Source organism: Eptesicus fuscus, chromosome 17 (genome assembly GCF_027574615.1).
Source record: "Eptesicus fuscus isolate TK198812 chromosome 17, DD_ASM_mEF_20220401, whole genome shotgun sequence".
NCBI lineage: Eukaryota > Metazoa > Chordata > Mammalia > Chiroptera > Vespertilionidae > Eptesicus > Eptesicus fuscus.
Window position 1 is genome coordinate 53623956 of NC_072489.1, and position 23247 is coordinate 53647202.

A 23247-nucleotide genomic window follows, 5' to 3' on the forward strand; every position below is an offset into this window, starting at 1 on the left:
TCCCTATGAACTGGGAACCAGGATTATCCCCATTTTACAGGGGAGGAAAGGCTCGGCTAGGCTTACTAGCCCAAAGTCACTGCTCATAAGTGGCAGAACCAGAATTTGGACCAGGTGATCGGGCTCTGGAGTAGAGGACAGCAACTGCTGTGATATATTACCCCACAGGTAGGACAGGCAGATTAGCCATGTCCATCATTTAACTTGCCTCTGAGCAGAGTCTGTTTGTGTGAAGTATACCTTTGCACTCAGAAGTGAGTTAGGGGAAATTTGCTCAACGTGTAGAATCCTGGTTTGGAACATTTTTACCTTTTAAATGTTGGTTGTCTAGCATCCTAAAGCCTTAAAATAACTTCCAAGAGTGACTCAGTCTGTGCCTACCCAAAATATTACTAATGATGAAACAGAAAAACCTCAGAAGTTTTAATTACCAGTCGCACAATGCAAGACACACCCCACTAATTATTGCTTAATGTGAAGCGAGACATCGGCTACCGCACACTCACTGTGCAGGGCATGGAATTCAGGGCGCAGTTAGCTCTGCTCTTCTCCCCTAGAACGTAGTGAGTGGTGTCATTTTGAAGAAAACTGCTGAGATTTTTATAGCCAGGGGATTTTACAAGTACAAATCTTCAAGAAGGTTTTTTGTGTGATTTAAAAAAAAAATCAACTTAGATGCTTGGAATTTGGATTGCTGCACTCTTATTCTTTGGCACATCAACAGGTAAGACTCATAACTTATAATAAATCCCTTAAAAATAGTGAGTGTATTAACCTCCAAAATGTAACTGACATGGACTTTGAAATATGGGTTCTGTTTGTATGTTGATTTATTTGTCATAAAATTACCTAAGGGAAATGCACCCATTTGGTAATACTGGGTTAATCTGAAGAGCAATTGGGAAGCATCCATTTCCAATGATGTACAAGTTGCTGGGTAGTCTTTACTTGGCTCCCAGATCTGCCATTTATTAGCCTTATGGCCTTGGTCAAGTAACTTATCCATTGAAGTCTCAATGCCTTCACTTTTAAGATGGATATGTAATAGAAAATGAGAAAATACACATTTCCAATTTCAGTACCTCACTCACAGTAGATGCTCAGTAAATGTTGAATGAATGAATGAATGAATGAAGTGAGTAATGCTGATTGGAACTTTCGCATTGATTTTTTTCCATTTGTGTCATGATTTCGAGAAGGAATATTGTTCTGTGGACATTTCTTTTTTTCTTCCTTTTTTTAAAAATCCTCACTTGAGGATATGCTTTTCATTGATTTGAGAGAGAGAGAGAGAGAGAGAGAGAGAAACATTGATGTGAGATACAAACATCGATCAGTTGTCTCCTGTGTACACTCCAACTGGGGATCAAACCCACAATCTGGGAATGTGCCCTGATGGAACATCAAAACTGCAACCTTTCAGTGCATGGATGACGCTCTAACCAACTGAGCCACACCGAACAGGACAGTCTGTGGGCATTTCTTATACATTAACTCAGTATTCACCAACTTGTGCCCCTTATACTGTGGACTGCTTATGCAATTACTATGTAGTAGTTATTGGTTTTGTCTGCTCTTACCATCCTAGTTCAATATTGTTATATTGGCCATTTAAGTTATTGGTCCAGTTTCAAGTTATTAATTTTATAGCAAACATGTTTTGTTTTTTTTCCCCCTAAGTGGCTTTAATACCTATGATGTCAATCAGTCTCCTCCATCATATCTAGCGTCTTCTAACTTTATGCCCTCTTTGCGGTATTTCCTTATGGAAAAAAGGATGGTGCCCAATAACCCTGGAAAGTTCCTAACATAGACAACATGCAACATTTACAACAACCTTCATTTTGAAATCCAAACTCTCTCCCATAGACTGGATGATGTAGTTGAGAACTTAGGGGTAAAGCCATGGAAAGCAAAAGGTAAAGGCAGCTGGACATTCTAGGGAAAGCAGAAGGTTGTATTAGGAAGGCCAAATCCACATGTGAAATCACTGCCCCCAATCAGAACTGGACATATGTGTGTTTCAAGAGAAAAAAACAGACTGGGTGGCAGGCAGGAGATACACTGAGGAGGAGCCGCCCTATACCAGGGACATATTGAAGGAGGCACAGTTCCACTCCCAACAAGAGAAAACAAAGGCAGCCAGAGAAACCAGGAAAACCAAAAACCGCCCAAGAAAGGCCTGGCCCAAATATGGGCCAAACTAAAATGACACTGATCTTGAGCAACTCATGGGCAAGAAAGGAGAATTCATTTCAATATTCTCCTTTGAAGGGAATAGAATCCTAACACTAGACGTGCGGAGAAGCAAATGTAATGATAGCATGTGAGCTGGCTCTGGGAAGAAAAATATTTACATTTCTAGTCATAATCATATAAATTCTGTTTATTGATTTTTGGAGTCAGCCTACAGACAGAACACGGAAGACCTAATTATGATGATAGACGGAGTCTGAATGTTATCAATGTTGACAGCATGAATGCGGAAATGCAGCTGACAAGCTGGGAAGGTGAAAGGGAGACCAGAGGGAGGGGTGGCGCGCTTTAAAGTTCATGTTGCAAAGGTAGGGAGTCAGGTTATAAGGAATGCCAGGTACGAATCACAAAATAGAAGATGACTAAGTTTACAGCGGAAGCCAAAAATGAGCTGAAAACTGTTACTGATTGTATAGCAGGAGGAGTGGAGGCCCTGCTTTGCTAACACAGGCCCTCAGAGGCATTGTCAGTAAGGACCCTGGGCGGGGGGGGGCGAGGGGAGGATGCTGAAGGTCCAGGAGGGAGGGGGGGTTCCCTCCTGTTTGCTCCTGGTTCCTGTCTGCATCTTTCTTTTCTTTTTTAAATATATGTTTATTGACTTCAGAGAGGAAGGGAGAGGGAGAGAGAGATAGAAACATCAATGATGAGAGAGCATCACTGATTGGCCACCTCACGGATGCCCCCACTGGGGAAGGAGCCTGCAACTCAGGCATGTGCCCTGACCCTAATCGAACCATGACCTCCTGGCTCATAGGTCCAGGCTCAACCACTGAGCCACGGCTGGGCCTGTCTGCATTTTTTCATCAATGGCTTTTCACTCCGGCACAGTCATTCCAGTAGCAGGCATTGGTTCCAGTTTACAGTCTTCTGATACTCCCAGAACCAGACTCACGAAGCCACTCAATGATGCCAGCAATAGTGAGCTAACACCCCTCCTCAGGGGCCCGAACCCCAGCTCCGGGGAACCAGCACCCCCTCCCCATCTAGCAGCCCTGTCCCCAAGTTTCCACACTTGAATAACTTATCCTCTTCCCTTTCTCCACCGGCTCTGGAGCGGAGAGCTGCTCCCTTTGAGCTCCTCACAGGGGCCCCTGTTGTCTTCATTTCTCCAAAACCTGATTAAGAACCATCCTTATATTAGGCTCTCACAGTTAAAGTAACCTGCATGGATTCGGTCTCTTGCCCTGGTTTGGGCTGGTCCAGGGACTCGGTGGGTTACATCCTCATTTATTATTGCAGCGGGTTAATAGATCATGTGTGACTAACATTGGTCACTTGCAACTTGGTTGCGTCAGCACAGTGTATGGATGTGGGGGAACCACAGGGCCTGCATATATTTCAGGTGGTCGGCTCCAGGGTCAGGGCTGCGGCCGGGGGTTGGGCAGGGGATGTTGCTTATCTGTACAATTTTTTTTTAAATGTAAAAAATTGTATTTGATTAAAAATAAGTTTAATTTCCTATTCCCTCCTCTTTACATTTATGTGGCATCTCATTCTTCAGAATGTGAAATCGCCTAAAATTTTGAAGTTAAAAGCTGTTGGATTTGAGAGTCAAAGGCTTATTTAGTATTTTTTAAGTGAGAGAAGAAAGTCCTCAAATTCAAGTCTTCAAACAGCTCTAACCAATACTGACAAATGACCATAAAGTGAATAGATTATAAATAATAACAATAAATTGAGTAAATGATCAATAATAAGTTGAAAAAAACAATGATAAAGTATAATCATAATTTAATATATTGAACTCTACCTCCATAAAACAGCATGAAATGAAGTTGTTTGTTTTGAGTATTAAATGAAAACAGAATGTCATAGTGACGGGATAAATTTGAGTCAGTGAATGACAGAAATAATGAGGACTTAGTTTTCCCAAAGCCTCTCACTTTAGGTGAGTTAAAGTGAGCTGTGGAAAGAAGAAACTTGGTTGAAACTAAGTGAAACTTTGCTCCTATTTATGCTCTTAGGAAACGTACATCAGACTCCTACTGTGTGCCGGGCATGGTGCTAGGCTCTGGGGACAAAGGGATCCCTTCCAACAAGAAAAGGCAGGAGCTCAGGGAAGACACAGTATCTCATTTTATTTTTTAAATTTTTATTTATTGATTTGAGAGAGAGAGAGAAAAACACTGATTTGTTGTTTCACTTATTTATGTATTCATTGGTTGCTTGTTTATATATCCTGACCGGGGATCAAACCTACAACCTTGGCATATTGGGATGATGGTCTAATCAACTGAGCTACCCGGCCAGGGCACAGTATCTCATTTCATGTCTTTATGCCTCAGGCCCAGTCACCAGGGGTTTCCATGTTATAGTTCATTTAGTCTTTATAACGAGTCTGTAAGGTAAGTGGTAGTATCTCCATTTTGCAGAGGAGGTAAGTGAGACTCAAAAAAGGTTAACTAATTGCCCAAAGCCAGGAATTTCTCATTCCAAAGCCCATACTCGCTCATCTGCAGCATTGTGATCTCCACGGTCATGGTCATAAGTGGGGATGGGGAGGTATTTTTTGAAGAGGCGCTCCCGAAGTCAGACTTGTTCAACTTGAAGACTAATTTCAATGAACCTTCAGAGTGGGGAACACAGCCCCTCTGGTTCCTCCAGCACTGACACGCCATCTTTCTGTGACAGGAAAAGAGATCTGCTATGAAAGGCTGGGGTGCTTTAGAGATGGTTTACCCTGGACTGGGACTCTGTCCAGGCAGTTCGCTGGTTTGCCCTGGTCCCCAGAAGAGATAAACACTCGCTTCCTGCTCTACACCAGGCGCAACCGCATAGCCTACCAGGTAAGCTGGCGCCTGCCTTCCAACAGATTATCTACACTAATAAAAGAGTAAGATGCAAATTGACCGCACCTTCACAACACCCACCAGGCAATCAGGAGTGAGTATGTAAATTAAACCAACAAAGATGGTGGGTTAATTTGCATACACAGGCACTGAGCGGCTGGGGGCAGGCGTTCTGCACCGCCCCAGCTGCTCCGGGCCTCTGGGCAGCATGGGAAGGTGGAAAGGTGGCTCTGGGCCAGAGTGAAAAGGAGGCTCCAGCTGGAGCGAAGGCGGTGCCAGCAGCCAGGGGAAGGAAGGCCCATTCTTGCACGAATCTTTGTGCATCGGGCCTCTAGTTCTAAAATAGAAGCTGTAGCCGAGACCGGTTTGGCTCAGTGGATGGAGCGTCGGCTTGCGGACTGGAAGGTCCCAGGTTCGATTCCGGTCAAGGGCATGTGCCTTGGTTGCGGGCACATCCCTGGTGGGGGGTGTGCAGGAGGCAGCTGGTCAATGTTTCTCTCTCATCGATGTTTCTAGCTCTCTATCCCTCTCCCTTCCTCTGTGTAAAAATCAATAAAATATAAAATAGAAGCTGTAGCAATAGACACAGAAACAGATGCGGTAACCCATTCTGGCAGAAACTATTGGTTTCTTTTTTATTGATTTATTGGGGTTACATTGGTTAAAAAAAGTTTATAGGTTTATGCACCCTGTGTCCATAGCAGCATTATTTACAATAGCCAAGATATAGAAACAGCCCAAGTGCCCATCAGTAGGTGAGTGGAATAAAAAAGCCTGTGGTACATTTACACCATGGAATACTATATGGTAAAAAGGAAGGAACTCTTACCCTTTGAGACAGCCTGGATGGACCTGGAGATTATTATGCTAAGCAAAATAAGCCAGTCAGAGAAAGATAAGTATCACATGATCTCCCTTATATGTGGAATCCAATGAACAAAATAAACTAGTGAACAAAAATAGAACCAGAGGCGTAGACACATGATGAGAGGGGAGAGGAGTGGGGTGACTGGCTAAAAGAAGGTGAAGGGATTAGCCAAGGAACATGTATATACATAACCCATGGACACAGACAACAGAGTGGTGAAGGCCAGGGGCGAGGTGGCAGGGACTGGGTGGAGGTTGGAAAAGGGGGGATAGAGGAGGGAACCTGGAATAGTGTCAACAATAAAAAATTACATAGGTTTAAGGTGTACAGTTCTGTAATTCACCATTTACATATTGTATAAACTATTGATTTTAAGGCAAGCATTTCTTTTTACAGTTGTGAGCCAGATTTTCTTCTCATATGATTTGTCCTAGTGTTTAAATATGAAAATTACACTGCATATGTTGTTTCATATAAGGTAAATTTGGTGTTTTGTCCATTTAAAAAATATTGTTTTAATATATGTATTTTAAAATCTTTATTGTTGAAAGGATTACATTTGTCCCCTCTTGTCCAGCTAATATACACTGAGTGGCAAGATTATTATCATAATAATCTGGCCACTCAGTGTATATCCTATATAAGAAAAGGCTAATATGCAAATTGTCCCCTCAACCAGGAGTTCGACCAGCAGGCAAGCTGGCCAACCGCCCATGTCCCCTCCCCCTGGCCAGGTTGACCAGACCCCACCCATACACGAATTCATGCACTGGGCCTCTAATACACACACACACACACACACACACACACACACACACACACACACACACACTGAGTGGCCAGATTATTATGAGTTCAGAGATCATAATGATCTGGCCACTCAGTGTATTAATTGAGAGCCTTCCACATGTAAGACTGTGATCAAGCCACAGTGCCTAGTATGTGTTAAACTGAATAAGCAGGACAGTGTCTTAGAGGCATTACTAGTATATTAGGGGAGACGGGGTATGTAAACAAATACCTTTATTGCAACACAAATTGTGATCTGTGACCTGAGCTCTGGGATGATGGGAAAGTTCCGAGAGGGATGGTGGTCACTGTTGCACAACAATGGGACTGACTTAATGCCATTGAATTGTTCTTGTAAAAATGGTCTAAACGGCAACTTTTATGTTATGTATATTTTACCATGATTTTGAAAATGTAGAGAGAGCCGAAACTGGTTTGGCTCAATGGATAGAGCGTCAGCCTGCGGACCTAAGGGTCCCAGGTTCGATTCCGGTCAAGGGCATGTACCTTGGTTGCGGGCACATCCCCAGTAGGGGGTGTGCAGGAGGCAGCTGATCGATGTTCCTCTCTCATTGATGTTTCTAACTCTCTATCCCTCTCTCTTCCTCTCTGTAAAAAATCAATAAAATATATATTAAAAAAAAAAAAGAAAATGTAGAGAGAATTGCCCTGGCCAGCGTTGCTCAGTGGTTAGAGCGTTCGGCCTTCGCACCGAAGGGTTGCAGGTTCGAACCCTGGCCCTGACCAAAGTGTGGGAGGCAACCAACCGATCTGTCTCTCTCACATTGATGTTTCTTTCTCTCTCCCTTCCCCACCTCCTTTCCACTCTCTGAAATTCAATGGAAAAAATATCCTCAGGTAAAGATGAAAAAATAAAGATAAAATGTAGAGAGAATACGTATATGTTGAATACAAATGTTTGGGGTACCTCTGTTGGTTAGGAATTTCAGGGTATAGGTGTCCATTCAGGACTAGCCGTATCTCCTGGTCTTGACCCTCAGTCCTCAGAGGACTCGTCGGTCCTTCGTCCTTCCGCACAGTGGTCATGCACTTGAACCTTGTAGAACATCAGAAACCAAGTACTTTACTAATAAAAGGGCCATAAAAACCATGTTCCTCGGGTCTTCTCCACTCCCTTCCATTTGGGAAGAATCCCGGGTGACACACTAGATCTGTAGCTGAATTTTGCAATGGATAGAAGCCTGAGGGTTTATTGTTCAAGTGTTTTTGGCAACAGCTGGGGCTTCGGATGAGTCAAGGTGTTATACTTAAACAATAAAAGGATTGTCCTAGTCTTGACCCAAATGCTCTACAGTATGAATCTGACCGCCTTTGCTTATGAGAAAGTAGAAGTGAACCACGCAGAGGTTTAACTTCCTCCTTTTCCCGAGGGAGGAATTGTCAGGGGGAATCTGGTGCGATGACCTTGGTCTTCTGAGAGTCTACCTTTCTGCAAGAATTACATGACTCACTTCCCCCAGAAATCCATGACTCTTTAGCCTAGAGTGGCTCACGCAGACGGTAGGGGTGATGCACATTTTGCAGGAGTATGCTGGTTTCTGTGCCTGCAGCCATTGTCAGGGTTGGAACACACCTAAGTGGTGACTGTTTTTGACATCCTGGGAATGAGATGACCTTCGAAGTAGTCAGCAGTTGTAGAATGGGTTGATCTCGTACCTGCGAGACTCCATGACTCCCCAAGAATAAGAAAGATGAGAAAAGGCCCAAGCACCCAGCTCAACACGGGTACTTGTGGCAGCAGAATCCCAGGTGCCTTCTTTTGATCCCGTGATGTTTGGCATTGCCCATGTTCTAGGTTAGTATGTCATTTTACAGGGGTGTGCCTTTTCTACTTTATTAAATTCCTCGGTGGCTCCTTGTGACAACAGAGCATGCTCAGATCCCACAATATTTGTCCGATTGCCACTTTGAGACATGCTTGGGGTCCCCCTTCTTCAAACTATTCTCTTGACGGGGAAAGCCTAAACAAATCTTTTCTACCAAATTCCTCCCCAAAGTGGGTTTTTGGGGTTTGAAACAGGAGTACAGTAGGTGTTGAGGGGGCTCCAGCTGGAGTTGGAATGAGCATCTGGATTCTTTTAGATGCATGGATGGACAAATGTTTTTGCCCCGGGGTTCCAGTGCTTAGCAGGTAAGTGCTCCCACAAAGCCTGAATACAATTGATTTTATTTCCTGCCTCAGCAAGTCCACATCTGGTCTGGGCCCTGTCAGGGGAGAACACTATGTTCAGATCATAACTTGAGAAGCCAGCGGTGAAGCTCATGACTTCAGAGAAAGACCACGTGGGTTTGACCCCAGCTCAGGACTCATTGGCTACGGTACTTCTGGGCAAGTGACTTGACCTCTGTCATTGTGCCCCTCCCTGATCTGTAAAATTTGTACCCCCCTCACTGTGCCGTGAAGGTTAAATGAGCCACTCTATGAAGCCCTGAGAATGGCTCCTGCCACATAAACAGATCCGAGTGTCAGCTCTATTGAAATTACTATGTAAACCAACTGCAGATTCGTTAGCCAGCGAGTTGTGTGATTAGTGGCATGTCACTACCAACTCAGGCAGCTCGTCACGGTTCTGTGTTTAAATTTCTTAAGGATCTAAATGTGTGGCTTTCCAGTCGTAGGATTCACTACTGTCAGACTTGCTATTTGCTGATAATTCATTTTTGTCTTAATAGAATTGCTTGTACTTGTGTGTATCAATCCTCTTAATGACAAAATCACTTAAATTCATCATATTCTAAAATCTTTGAGAGCTTGGTTATAAAACCAATGCAACTAAATATAAAAGAAATACAAAATAATATTTAATGTAATCACATAAAATTATCTTCAATGTGGTGTTGTCTATTCCTCACTCAGAAAGTGGGGTGGACAGTCTATTTTGCCACCAGGTAGCATGCTTCTAAGTCTCAAATAAGACAATTCCCGTGAATTACATTGACAGTCAGTGAGAAGTGCTATACCGAAGTAAGGCTTGCTGAAATTCTGACGGAAACTGGCTCAACCTTGTCTTACAAACATTGCTTTAAACCCAATCATGTTTATTTCCTTTCCTCATGATTACATTTACATATTACATTTCATCATGCATGAATAATTTCTTAGTACTTTTTCAATATGTATCAGTAACTATTTCTTTGGTAAAAGTGTATTAAAGAAGGTTGATAAAAATTAAATTTAGCTCGGCTGATGTGGCTCCGTGGTTGGAGGTCACAGTTCAATCCCGGTCAGGTCAGGTCAGGGCACATGCCAGGGTTGTGGGCTCTATCCCCAATGGGGGGCATGCAGGAGGCAGCCAATCAATGGTTCGATTTCATCGTTGATGTTTCTATCTCTCTCCTCCTCTCCCTTCCTCTCTGAAATCAATAAAAAAATATATATATGTTTTAAAAATTAATTGTAGTGGAAGGCTTTTGAGCAGATTTAGAATCTAAATATTAAATAAAATGGAAAGATTGTTTCATCTTAATCTCTCTTCACTCGAAACAGGAAATCAGTGCAGTTAACCATCGAACTATCCACGCCTCGCACTTCAGAACAGACAGGATGACCCGCATCAACATACCTGGGTGGAAGTCAGACGGGAAATGGCAGCAGGCCATGTGCAATGTATGACGGGAACACGCTGTTCTTTAGCGGGAACGCTTACGGTTAAGGCGAATGTACCTTGAGTAGCATTAATGCATATTCATGGACTCCTCCATTCCTTACTCACGTGGTCCACGTTCCAAGGCCTGACATGCCTTACCCATTTTCCCATTTTTTCTCACTTATCATGAACTGCATAGATTATAATGGAGGCCTGTTTTAAAAATTATTCTTTGGTAAATTCTCATCTTTTGAAAATAAACGAATGGCATGATCCATTTCTTATTTAATGAAGGGGAAAAATTTCTAAGTTCACTTCGAGAGATTAATTTTCCCCTCTTAGTGGTATACTCAAGACGAATACACTGCTAGCATAGCAAGCGATGAATTATTTATAAGTGATGGAGTGTGTTGGTATCAGGCTGTCTGAATTCATATCCTGGTTCTACCCACTGGCTCTGTGATCATGGGCAAGTTAATTAACCTACCTGTGCCTCAGTTTCCTTATCTGTAAGTGAGGATTAAATAAGTTCATATATGTAAAAGGGTTAGGACAGTATCTAGCATGTAGTAGGCCCTGCTAGTGTTATTGCTTATTATGGAATTAATTGGTTTTCTTTCATTCTCATGCCTTTAATACTTACACTCAATCGTTGTCCCAGGTGTTGCTAAAAGCAGAAGATGTGAACTGCATTAACGTAGACTGGATTAACGGATCGCTGGAATACATCCCCGCCGTCAACAATCTTCGTGTTGCCGGTGCCGAGGTGGCCTATTTCATTGATGTTCTCATGGTAAGAAGAGTTATTATTTTGAAAGTATATTTGTTTGCTTTTGTATCGCCAAGAATTCGTGGCACTTTTCCGTTCTTGTCATTAGCTTGCACAAGTACTGAACACGTGAAACTGTGTGGTGGCCAGGAAAGGAGCTACTCCTTGGGAAAGCGCCTGTGGTTACACAAAGCGCCACGTGGTGGCAGTGTTCCTTCACAGGCTCCTCACCAAAGGCTTCCTGACCTTCCCCTCGCTCAAGGTCACTACCTAGATCTGCCTGTAGGACCATCTTTGTTAGTTTTCATCACACTGTAAATTAATGATCATGAACCATTGCCATCTTATGAATTCTGTTTGTTTAGAACGTGAAGTGCATTTTCTTACAGAAATTGGTCCTAGGCAGTGAATTAGATCTGTTGGCCAGTCCAACCATAATTCCTTAACCTATACATTTTCTAAAAGAATAAAATAGACGTTGCTATTTATAAGGGATATACCCAGAGACACGTATAAATGTCCAAGTGCTTTCTCACTGTAGAAAGTAATTTCCCACTACAAAATGCGGTGAAGTAAAGTCTAAAGATTTGTGACCCTTTCAGATTCAACACATGTTTTATCTGCACTTGCTGTGAGCCGGGCCCTGTTCTGGGCACTGCAGGTTCACGGTGAGTGGGACAGTGTCTGCTCACAGGGTGCAGGGGGCGGGGGGCTGTGAGGAAATGCAGGGCAGTGGGAGGAAGAGGGATGTGATCGGCAGCTAGCTCAGGTGGGTGGTGGAGAAGGTGATGTGGGAACACTGAGCACACATAGGAAACAGCCTGGAGCAGAATCGGGAGCCAATACTCACCTCTGCCCCCACAATCCTCTCTCTGCCCCTGCACGTCTCCCTCTGCCCCCACACTTCTCCCTCTGCCCCCACACTTCTCCCTCTGCCCCCCTCCCACATCTCCCTCTGCCCCCACACTTCTCCCTCTGCCCCCCTCCCACATCTCCCTCTGCCCCCATAAGTCTCTTTCTGCCCCCACAAGTCTCCCTCTGCCCCCACAAGTCTCCCTCTGCCCCCACAAGTCTCCCTCTGCCCCCCTCCCACATCTCCCTCTGCCCCCATAAGTCTCTTTCTGCCCCCACAAGTCTCCCTCTGCCCCTACAAGTCTCTCTCTGCCCCCAAACTTCTCCCTCTGCCCTCACACATCTCCCTCTGCCCTCACAAGTCTCTCTCTGCCTCCACAGGTTTCTCTCTGCCCCCACTCTGTCAGGGGAGAGTAGATGTTAAGGAGGCACTTACAGTGGGTCTTTCCATACAAAGAATGAAATCAGACTAATCTCCTTCTCAGAAAAAAACGGTCCTAAGTTTTTGGGAACTTTCTCACTGATCCTGGTGTCTGAGCTATGGGCTCTCTAGATCCCAAGTCATCCCAGACACTCGCTAGAGTTGCCTTAAACTGGAGGAAGCAGGCAGGGCACAGTGGACACGGGTGGTGGATAGCAGCGCAGGCAGGAGCTGCCTTTGACCGTGTTGGGGCCCTGCGGGAAGGGTTGGGCCTCGGGAGGGATGGCATGGGCCGGAAGCACAGAGGTTGCCCCTGGGCAGTCTCCTGTACCCATGAGCTGCCTCGCCACAGGGCAGGGGCCCCAGCAGAGGCTCCCTCCAGGCCTGCCTGGTGCGCTGTCCTTCCAGCAGATGAGCACAGAGGTGGGTGTGGGTGTCGCTGTCACCTTGCCAGACCCCAACCTGCATGTGATGGGCAGGGGTGGGTGTGTGCCAGCCCCTTTCCCACTTTAAGCAGAGTCAAGCCATTCGACCTGCTCTTTTCAAAATGTCTGTCCTGTTTTCCTTTTTAAAATCCCACCAGAAACAGTTTGGATATCCCCCTTCTAAAGTGCACCTGATCGGCCACAGCCTGGGAGCTCACCTGGCCGGGGAGGCTGGGGCCCGGACGCCAGGCCTCGGGAGAATAACTGGTAAGCCTGCCCGCCCTGTCGCGGGGCCTTGCCTGTGTTGACATATTATTTTAATGCTCAGAATCGAGTGTCTGGACTCCAGGTGGGGTCCCAGAAGCGATCCTGAGGAGGTGTGCTCCCGAGCAGAACGGGACTCAATGTAATGGGCACCCTGCTGCTTCCTAGGGCTGGACCCCGCCGGGCCGTGTTTCCACGACACCCCCAACGAGGTCCGGCTGGACCCCTCGGATGCCGGCTTGGTCGATGTCATCCACACCAACGCAGCTCGCTTCCTCTTCGAGTTTGGTAAACACGTTTTTAACCCGAACAGAGGCTACGCTGAAGCAGAGAGGAGAATTTGAGAAGCATTCCTCCTACTTGTAATGTCTATTTCAGGGGCCGGCACAATCAACGCTTGTGGGCACCTGGACTTTTACCCAAATGGAGGGAAACATATGCCAGGATGTGAAGACTTAATTACACCTCTATTAAAATTTGATTTCAATGTTTATAAGGAAGGTAAGTACTTTGTGAAATATGAAGGCTGCTGTTACACATTCACTCAGCTCCCTCCTTGGACAGGATCCACATCCTTTTGTATATAATAAATATAATATATAATATAATATAATAAATATAATATAACATATTATATTATATTTATTATATTATATTATAATTATATATTTTAGCCACACTAGCCGGTTTGGCTCAGTGCATAGAGTGTCATCGGCCTGCGGACTGAAGGGTCCCAGATTTGATTCTGGTCAAGGGCACATAACCTCGGTTGCAGGCTCCTGGCCCTGGTTGGGGGCATGCAGGAGGCAGCCAATCGATGTGTCTTTCTCACCTTGCTGTCTGTCTCTGTCTCTCCCTCTCGCTTCCACTTTCTCTAAAAAATAAATGGAAAAGGTAAAAATGTATAATATATATATATATATATACATATATATATATATATACACGCTAGAGGCCCGGTGCATGAAATTCGTGCACGGAGGGGGGTTGTCCCTCAGCCCAGCCTGTACCCTCTCCAATATGGGACCCCTCAAGGGATGTCTGACTGCCCGCTTAGGCCCAATCCCGGGCTGCTGGCTCCCAACTGCTTGCCTGCCTGCCTTCCTGATTGCCCCTAACCGCTTCTGCCTGCCAGCCTGATCACCCCCTAACCACTCCCCTGCCAGCCTGTTTGCCCCCAACTTCCCTCCTCTGCCAGCCTGGTCACCCCTAACTGCCCTCTCCTGCAGGGTTGATCACCTCCAACTGCCCTCCCTTGCAGTCCTGGTCCCTCTCAACTGCCCTCCCTTGCAGGCCTGGTCCTTCTCAACTGCCCTCCCTTGCAGGCCGGGTGCCTCCCAGCTGCCCTCTCCTGCTGGCCATCTTGTGGTGGCCATCTTGTGTCCACATGGGGGCAGGATATTTGACCACATGGGGGCAGACATAGTGTGTGTTGCAGTGATGATCAATCTGCATATTACTCTTTTATTAGATAGGATAGAGGCCTGGTGAACGGGTGAGGGCCAGCTGGTTTGCCCTGAAGGGTGTCCTGGATCAGGTGGGGGTTCCCTTGGGGTGTGGGGCGGCCTGAGTGAGGGGCCTGTGGTGGTTTGAAAGCTGGCCACGCCCCCTGGCAACCCAAGCGGAGGCCCTGGTATCTGGAATTTATTTTCCTTCTACAATTGAAACTTTGTAGCCTGAGCGGAGCCAAGCCTGGGGCTCCCTCCTGAGGCCGGCAGCCATTTCTGTTGGGGTTATAATTGAAACTTTGTTGCCTTAAGGGGGTGGGCCCAGCCAGGGTGTGTGGAAAGCTTTGCTTCCCCTGTTGCCGGTGGCAACCCTGGCCTGCTCTCTCAAGCTCCATTCTGCCGCCATTTGTTTGAATTTGTTTACCTTCTATAATTGAAACTTTGTAGCTTGAGTGTAGGCTTAGGCCTGGCAAGGGCAGGCGGAAAGCTTGGCTTCCTCTGTTACCTAGGAAACCTTGCTCTCTGTGGCTGTAGCCATCTTGGTTTGGGTTAATTTACATGCTCGCTCTGATTGGATGGTGGGTGTGGCTTGTGGGTGTGTTGGAGGTATGGTCAATTTGCATATTTGTCTATTATTAGATAGGATACACATACACACACACACACACACACACACACACACACACACACACATACACACATATATTTTAGCCCAAAATATAGTCACATGTATGGAGCTCCCACTCATGAGACCCAGTCCTGGTTGCCTTTGTACCGCAGTCCCTGGCAGCATGTCCAGCCCATTGTAGACACGCAACATAACCAGGAGGGTCCATTCATTCAATACAGCGGTATTAGTGCTTTCTCTGTGCCAGGCATTATCCTAGGAACAGCAGTGTAGGAATGAATACAAAAGACAAAAACCTCTTTCTGGTGAAGCTAATATTCTAATTTACTAGAAAAGCAGTAATAGAATACGTGCTAAGAAGACAACATGAAGCATGGAATGGGAATATGATGTGTTGTTGACCATAGGGGTGAGGTGGGGAGAGGAGATTTTTGATAAGGTGGCCAGGGAGTTCTTCCCAAAAAGACTACCTAAAGGAGTTAGCCATGTGGATACCTGGGGGAAAGGCATTCCAGGCTGAGGGGCGGGGGTAGCAATGCAAAGGGCCTGAGGCAGCAGCCACGCTGTGTAGGTCATGGGAATAATGGTCCATGCCAGAGAGTAAAGATGCCCCAAGAAAGCTGAACCAATCAATAGCTACAACCAAAAGTGTTCCTATTCACTTGGAACATTGAAATTAAGGAAGGTAAGGAGAGCACAGATGACTAGGATGCTATGAGAACTTCAGAATGCACAGATGTATTGAGGTCTATCTTATTGATTATGGCAATAATCCCAAATATTGGTGGCAGTAACGTTATGCCTGACAATGACAACACAAATTTGTCTTTAGCATCCTTTATAACACCTGCCACACCTTGAAGCTCCGCTGAAGGTGGGCAGTGGTTATCAGTGCTGGCTGTGCTATGTTTGAATAGGCGGGAGTTCGGTCCTTCCTGCAGACAGGGAGTCAAAATCACTTGGTCTAAGGAGATGCCGTGGGCCCAGGGATGCTCAAAGCTCTAAGTGCTTATGTCAGAGATCCGGGAAGCTAGGAGGACATTAGTGTCAGAGCACTGAGTCATCTACATTTGCATTTGTGTATCTACCCTGCTTGAATGTCCCTTTAGATTCACACAAAGAATTCTTTGGCACAAAGAAAATGCTCGGTAATATTGATCCACGTTGTGCAGTATCCAAGCATATACACCTGGTCTAGCTGTCCAGACCTGAGTTAAGAAACTGTCATTTAAAGTTGCTTTTCTAAGAAATGGGTCCTAATCTCGGTTATCAGTTAATCCGCTCATTGGAAATTGTTTTCGCAGAAGTGGCTTCCTTCTTTGATTGCAACCATGCCCGGAGTCATCGCTTTTATGCAGAAAGCATTCTCAATCCCCACGCCTTTATTGCTTACCCTTGTAGGTCCTACGAGTCTTTCAAAGCGGTGAGTAAAGCATTTTGCAGTGCAATTTAATTAGCAAGTCATTTTTCTAAGCATGATCAGCCAGCTAAAAATTATTAGGGCTTTGAGTTTGTGGTTTAAAAAAAAAAATGCACCTGCCACTTTGGGAAATAGTAGATTCTTTCTGTGCTGAATACTGAACAGCAGCGGAGGTTGCTGAAGGGCTTAAGTAAGTAAACCAGCTATTTGAATTCTGGTTGTTTCAGCTCTTTTGAACGTTATATCCAGTTTTGCTCTTTTGGGCCATTTGTTATGCAGTAATTAGATGCTAGGATAGGTCCGGGGCAAACATTTTTCTACGTATATGTTTTAAATGTCATCTTCAAAGATGCCCCAAGAAAGCGGAACCAATCAATAGCTACAACCAAAAGTGTTCCTATTCACATGGAACATTGGAATTATTTTATTAAAATTTAATTATTTATACCGAGCAGAACTAGGGCATAGATAGCTCACAGAAATTCCACACAGATCAATACATGACAAAACACCAAGTCTGATTGGACTTGAGTCCTGAGGCATGCCGCGCTGGGTGGATGTGAGCGGAACGTACTTGTCACTGGGTTATCACTAGGAAAAGGAGGAAGAAATCTGTTTTGTAGCGGGAAGTGGGAAGAGGTTTCCTCTTGTGTTTGGAGACCACTGTTTGGTCCGGTAGAGAACCATCGCAGGGGTTCCCCCTGAAGTTCACTGTAACTAATAGCACTTTATGATTAAGTGCAAGGTTGGGGAGGAATAAGCCTTGTCCTGTTACAGAGCAGGGTGAGTGGATGCCCTCGGGCTGTTTCCTTAACCAGTCCCTCACTCTGAATGTGCCCTGGTGAACTTCCCTTATCAGAAACCTGGACAGCCCAACACTGACATCCCCCCCATAACTTCCTTTTCCTCCACCTCCCCTTCCACCAGCCCAGGTGCTGCTCTGAGAGGCTGCGGGGTCCTGGCATTTACCATAGGGGTGGCCTTCAGACTCACGGCGTATACAGAGATGATGGGGTTCAATCTGCCCGATTGGAGAACCTTAGACTCCTGTGCCGCAGGGATGCAAGTTATGGTTGCAAACTTAGAGAACATCGAGTCAATGTCCTTGCCATGTTTTATTGAATTTTAACCCAATCAGTCATAAAAATAAAATGAAATGAAATAAAGAGGGGTTCCAGCATCAGGCTGCCCCGTTCGTATTCTTGTTGCATCACTACCAGATGTGCAACATCGGACAAATTGTTTCACTTCCGTGCAGACTTCAGTTTCCTCGTCTGTATAAAACGGAGACTGAAAGCATCACAGTAATGAGGGACTTTGTGAGGATTAGTTGAGTTGGATGCACAGAAAGTGCCTAGAACAGTGCCTGGCACATGGTCAGCACTCAGGAAATGGGGGCCGTTGTTATTTTTGTTAGAATTTTCCTTTATAGAAAATGAAGTTTTCAATGGGGTGTTTTACTGCCACCCTAGCCCAAATGTCCATAGTTTATAAATCTGAAACTTCAAAACCTAAAATAGAAAATACTCAAACACTCCTACCCAAGAGTTTTTAAAGTTAACATCTTGTTAGTTTTGCTTTAGATTTTTAAAATTTTATTTTAGAAAGAGAGGGGAAGGGAGAGAGAGTGAGAGAGAAACATTGATTTATTGTCCCATTTATGTATGCATTCGTTGGTTGATTCCTGTATGTGTCCTGATTGGAACATGCAACCTTGGTATATTGGAACGACAATCTAATCAACTGAGCTACCCAGCCAGGGCCTTTGCTTTAGATTTTATACAGATAAAATTAAAGAATTGAAGTAGCTTATAGTTCCTCACTACCTCTACTAAAGGAGAATTTGAAGTGAATCAGGTATATGTAGAATACATAAGTACCTTTGTGGGTTTGCTTTATGTTGTTGTTGTTGTTAAACTTTATAAATTTGAAACCTACATTGATGTATGTAGGAAGCAGCCACAATTTGTTTATTCATCCCCCCATTAATGTGTGTTTGGGTGGTTTTTAATGTTATTAAAAGCAATTCGGCAATAAACACCTGTGCATGGCTCCTGCTGGACTTGGGTGGAAGTTGCTTGATGGTGGATAAAAGAAGCGAGATTGTCAAAGGGTATGTGCATGTCCATCTCTACTAGACACCCCCAAACCGCTGTCTGCAATGGCTGTGAATTTATATTCTCATCGGAAGCAAATGAGAATCCCCCCTCAATGTCCCCACTGGTCCTTGGGGCTGCCAGTTGTTTTTGTTTTTGCAGATCTGCCCCGCATGAAAGCGCACGTTGTTTTAATTAGCACATCCCTGACAACCAGTAAGATTGAGCATCTTCTTACAAGTTATTGACTAAGTTTCCTCTCCGGTGGATTTTCTATTCCCATTCTTTACCCTTTTTTTTATTTCTCCGAAAGGCCATTTTTCTTTTTCTGTTCATTGATTTTGTCTTATTTTGTTTTGTTCTTGAAAACAGGCAGGGTAGCCTGTTAGTCAATTTAGCCATTTTTAAATGCATATTCTTTATTTAAATTCTAAAGATTGATTATTGTTTAATAATACATCATGACTGTATCGAAGGACAACATTTCTAATTATATTTCTGATTACCTCTTGTTTTCTGTCACCAGGGAAGCTGCTTCCATTGTCCCAAAGAAGGTTGCCCAACAATGGGTCATTTTGCTGATAAATTTCCCCTCAAAAATAAGAAGCCTAATAGACCCTATTATTTCTTAAACACCGGGGCTCTTTCCCCATTTGCCCGTAAGTATTACAGCTAAGTTTTATCGTAATGCTTGAAGGTTCTTAGCTTTCCAATTCTGACCGTTTTTACTGAGGGTCTACTAAACCAGTGGGCACTGGGCCAGCCTGTGAGGACGCCATGAGGAACAATGGTGTGAGGTTAGGCTAATGGGGAAGATGTGCAAAAACTACAAAAATCTCAGTTTCAATGAAACTTGTGTGAGGAGGACAGAGGAGGGAGCTTCCATAGCCAGGCCAGGGAGCTGCTGAGGGAAAGCGATTTCCAACCCGAGTCCTCAGAGCGGTGGCAGGAGAAGGAACTGCCCGGAGGTCCCAGGGCAGCACGGAAGGACCCCTATTTGGGTGACAGAGGCCAGGAGGAGAGTCATGTGAGAGGAGGCTGAGAGACACGCGGGTCAAAGAATGAAACTGTGCACCGCGTGGGGCTGAGGGCTCTGTCTTTGGGCTCATGGCAAGCCCTGAAGGGTATTACGATGATCGGATTTGCTTATTTTAGAAAAATCAGTCTAAGGAGTTGCTGCCCGGAACAGCGGGGACAAGGGGAGGCAGGGCGACCTGTTAGGATAGGGTTGAGTGAACTAACTGCGTTGTGCTCATCAGTCCATGGTATCTGTAGTCTATCAAATCATCTGCTTATGAGCTTTAAATCCCAGTGTTATCTGTAAGTATTATCCCAACAAAGCTGGGGGCAGGGGAGGTGGAGAAAAAGGACAGTTGTTGCAGGAATCCAGGCAGAAGCGGAGAGAGATGCGGAGAGGATACGGAGATGGTTAGGAGGTGGCAGCAAAAAGGAGCGTGGAGAGGGGATTTGAGGGGTGCAGGAAATGAGAGTCTTGGTGATGCTGGCTGAGTGGTCGATGTGCCATTTTCTGCACGTTTTAGCTCAAGAAAAGAGACATGCTCTCACTTATCTGTGGAACCAAAAATGAATTGACCAACACAATAAGAGCCGAAGCAGGGGGGCATGGAACAGACTGACATACCTCCATGTAGGGTTGGGGGACGAGAAGAGAGAAACCGAAGAACTTACATACTTACATGCATAGCCCATGGACACGGGCAATAGGGGGGTGAAGACCTGGGGGGACGGGACGGGAGATATCTGTAATACTATCAGCAGTAAAAAAATATATTTACAAGTGAAAAATAAATAAGTAAAAGAAGACTAAAGAAAAGAAAAGAGGCTGGTTTGGAGTACGTTGACAGGCTCAGTTCTAGCACGTGGGGTTGGAGAAGGACTCGCCCACCAGGCAGTGAGAGATGCGGGTGTCAGCCCCTGGAGATGGCTGGGGGCTGGAGGCAGAGCCTTCAGCCGCTCGAGTTTATCCGGTAATCAGAGCTGGGAAAGTCACTGATGATATCCCCCCAACAAAGAGTCTCAGATTGAGAAGAAAGGGAGCCGAGTCAGAGGCCCCGCCAAGGAGACTGAGGAATGGGCAGAGGGAGAAGGAGACTCGGTGGGGCAGTAGTTAGAGGAGCCCAGAGAAGAGAGGCGGTGAGGAAGGGGGGATGGAGTTCATTCCCTGCACCACAAATGCTGAAAGGTCAAAGGGGACAGGACTCCAAAGGGCTCGTGGGATGAAGCCCCCAAGTGGTCACTGGTGAGTCTGGGGGCAGCGGTGTATTTGGAGAAGTGACTGTGGGGGCCTTATTGCTTGCTGTGGGATGGAATGAGGAGGGAAAGAGAACTCTTGGCCAACGAGTCACTCATGAATTGAAAATTCTCTAGAGTCTAGTAGGATTTCCCCCCCCTTTCAGATGCTTTTCAAACAACTTTATGAAGGATTGCATTGTTTCAACATGTTATTAAGCGTAAGCATGTAGTGATTACAGAATTCAGAATGAAAAATCTGTTTAGCTCTACGGTTTTTAAAGTTACACTTGCCCATTTGCAAGGGATTTATCCTACCAGCAGGTTTGTGCTGACCCAGACCTGTACCAGCCGGGCATTCCTAGTTCGTGTCGCCCAGGAGAGAGGCAGCAGTTCACTCCGCCTCTAAAGTAACCCTAACAGCACAGGCCTTGCCCGATGGGGTTTCTAGATTTTTTCCCAGATTCCTTGTCAAACTGCGGCATGTAAAACCTGGCTATGGAGCATAATACATGCCACAGAATAGGAAGGGAATGTTCAGAAGAGGACACGCAACATCTATCCTAAAACCTCATGAGAGTGCCTGGAACATTGAAGAATGTTCTTTCTAAAAGATTATTAAACTATTTACTTGTGGGAAATTGAAATGGGAGCATTTATATCTATTTTTAAGTATATTTTTATTGATTTCATAGAGGAAGGGAGAGAAAAAGAGAGATAGAAATATCAATGATGAGAGAGAAGCATTGATCGGCTGCCTCTTGCACGCCCCACACTAGGGATTGAGCCCACAACCTAGGCATGTGCCTTGACCGAGAATCAAACTGACCTCCTGGTTCATAGGTTGATATTTAACCACTGAGCCACTCTGGCTGGGGTATGTGTATTTTTAAATGTCATTTTTCACCAAATTCACTCAAGCAATCTAAAGTTGTATTCTTTTCCATGAACATGAGCAGCCTTGTACCGCTTTAACCCTGAACATTACGAAGTTTCATTTACATTAAAACGCCAGGATGTCATGCTTTTTGCATAGTTTTAACCCTTCATTCTCTCGCTTTCTCTTTCAAGGTTGGAGGCACAAATTGTCTGTCACATTGGATGGAAACAATGTCACTCAGGGGAGCATCTTTCTCCGTGTCGGTGGGACGACTGGGAAGACGGAGGAGTTTGGGGTGGCCAGGTAGGCAAGGCCGAGGCCCGGCAGGTAGCATGGTGCTGGGCCCCAGTTTCACTGGCTGGGTGAGCAGCTCCGTGTCGCCTTTCCCTATAATCCCACAAGCTGCCATGTTATATGTGACTTGTCTTTTTACTTCGTGTTTTCCAGATATAAACTAGAAATAATAGCATGTATCTCTCGACAGCTCAAGCTACCAGCAGGCAGTGTTAGGAAATGAAAATGCAGACATAGATAATAAGGTGTGTGGGGAAAAGTTGTCAGCAAGAGAGAGAGTTATCCTGCTACCCAGTCCCTTTAATATCATACCAACTCGGCATTTGTTTTCACTTGTGAAAATGTCAAATGACTTATAAAATGCAACTTTCTCTTCCATGGTACACATGCGGACACCTTTCACTTCGACATTGTGAATACCCAGTGCAAGATAATGAGTCTTATTTCTCTCTTGGCAGTGGAACACTTAAGCCAGGCATGACCTATACAAAATTAATTGATGCAGAAGTTAATGTTGGCAACATCACAAGTGTTGAGTTCATCTGGAAGGAACATTCGTTCAGGCGTTCTCGGAATAAGTTGGGAGCAGGCATGGTGGTAGATATATCTGGGAAATATGGACATGAGTAAGTATCACTTTTCCCTTTGCATTTTCAAACATCGTTTAAATTTCGTAAGTGGGACTTAAAACGCACGTATAATTTGAAATTTGCAACTAGTATAAAAATGTGTACATCTTAAAATTTTGCAATTAAAATAAAGAAATGTTATTTGAGAAATTAATACTATATTTGCAAAAATGTTTACAAAATAATACTTATTCATTCAAAGATCTACCAATGTCTTTTTCCCTTGGATTCCTATTAATATCTTTTTTTTTTCCCCTTTCAATTTCTCAGATCTACCTTCTGTAGCCAGGATATGAAGGGACCTAATATTGCCCAAATCCTGAAGCCATGCAAATCCGAGATACAGTCTTGATGGACTTATTTAATGGGAACGTGAAATATAATCTCCTTTTAGTTGGTAACCAGACTCAACGTAGCCTTTGTAAATGAGATAGAAAAGTGCAGTTGTTTTTTTCTGTATAGAATGTTTTTCTCATTGGTAAACTTTTACATGTGCCTTAAAAATAGACTGAATTCTAGGACAACGTATAGGACTGAGACCTATAGGAATCGGGAAATCGA

At 44.7% G+C, this 23247-nt stretch overlaps 1 protein-coding gene across 1 annotated transcript; it reads left to right on the plus strand.

The window, feature by feature from the left end:
- The first annotated feature begins 675 nt into the window (after nt 1-675).
- On the plus strand, nt 676-23038 carry PNLIPRP3 (pancreatic lipase related protein 3). Its single transcript, XM_008144419.3, has 12 exons — nt 676-724; nt 4888-5042; nt 10211-10330; nt 10972-11103; nt 12936-13044; nt 13210-13329; nt 13420-13542; nt 16422-16540; nt 19160-19292; nt 21955-22066; nt 22516-22683; nt 22957-23038. Exons 1-12 carry the CDS (start codon nt 676-678, stop codon nt 23036-23038), a joined length of 1422 nt encoding a protein of 473 aa, XP_008142641.2.
- Nucleotides 23039-23247: the final 209 nt, after the last annotated feature.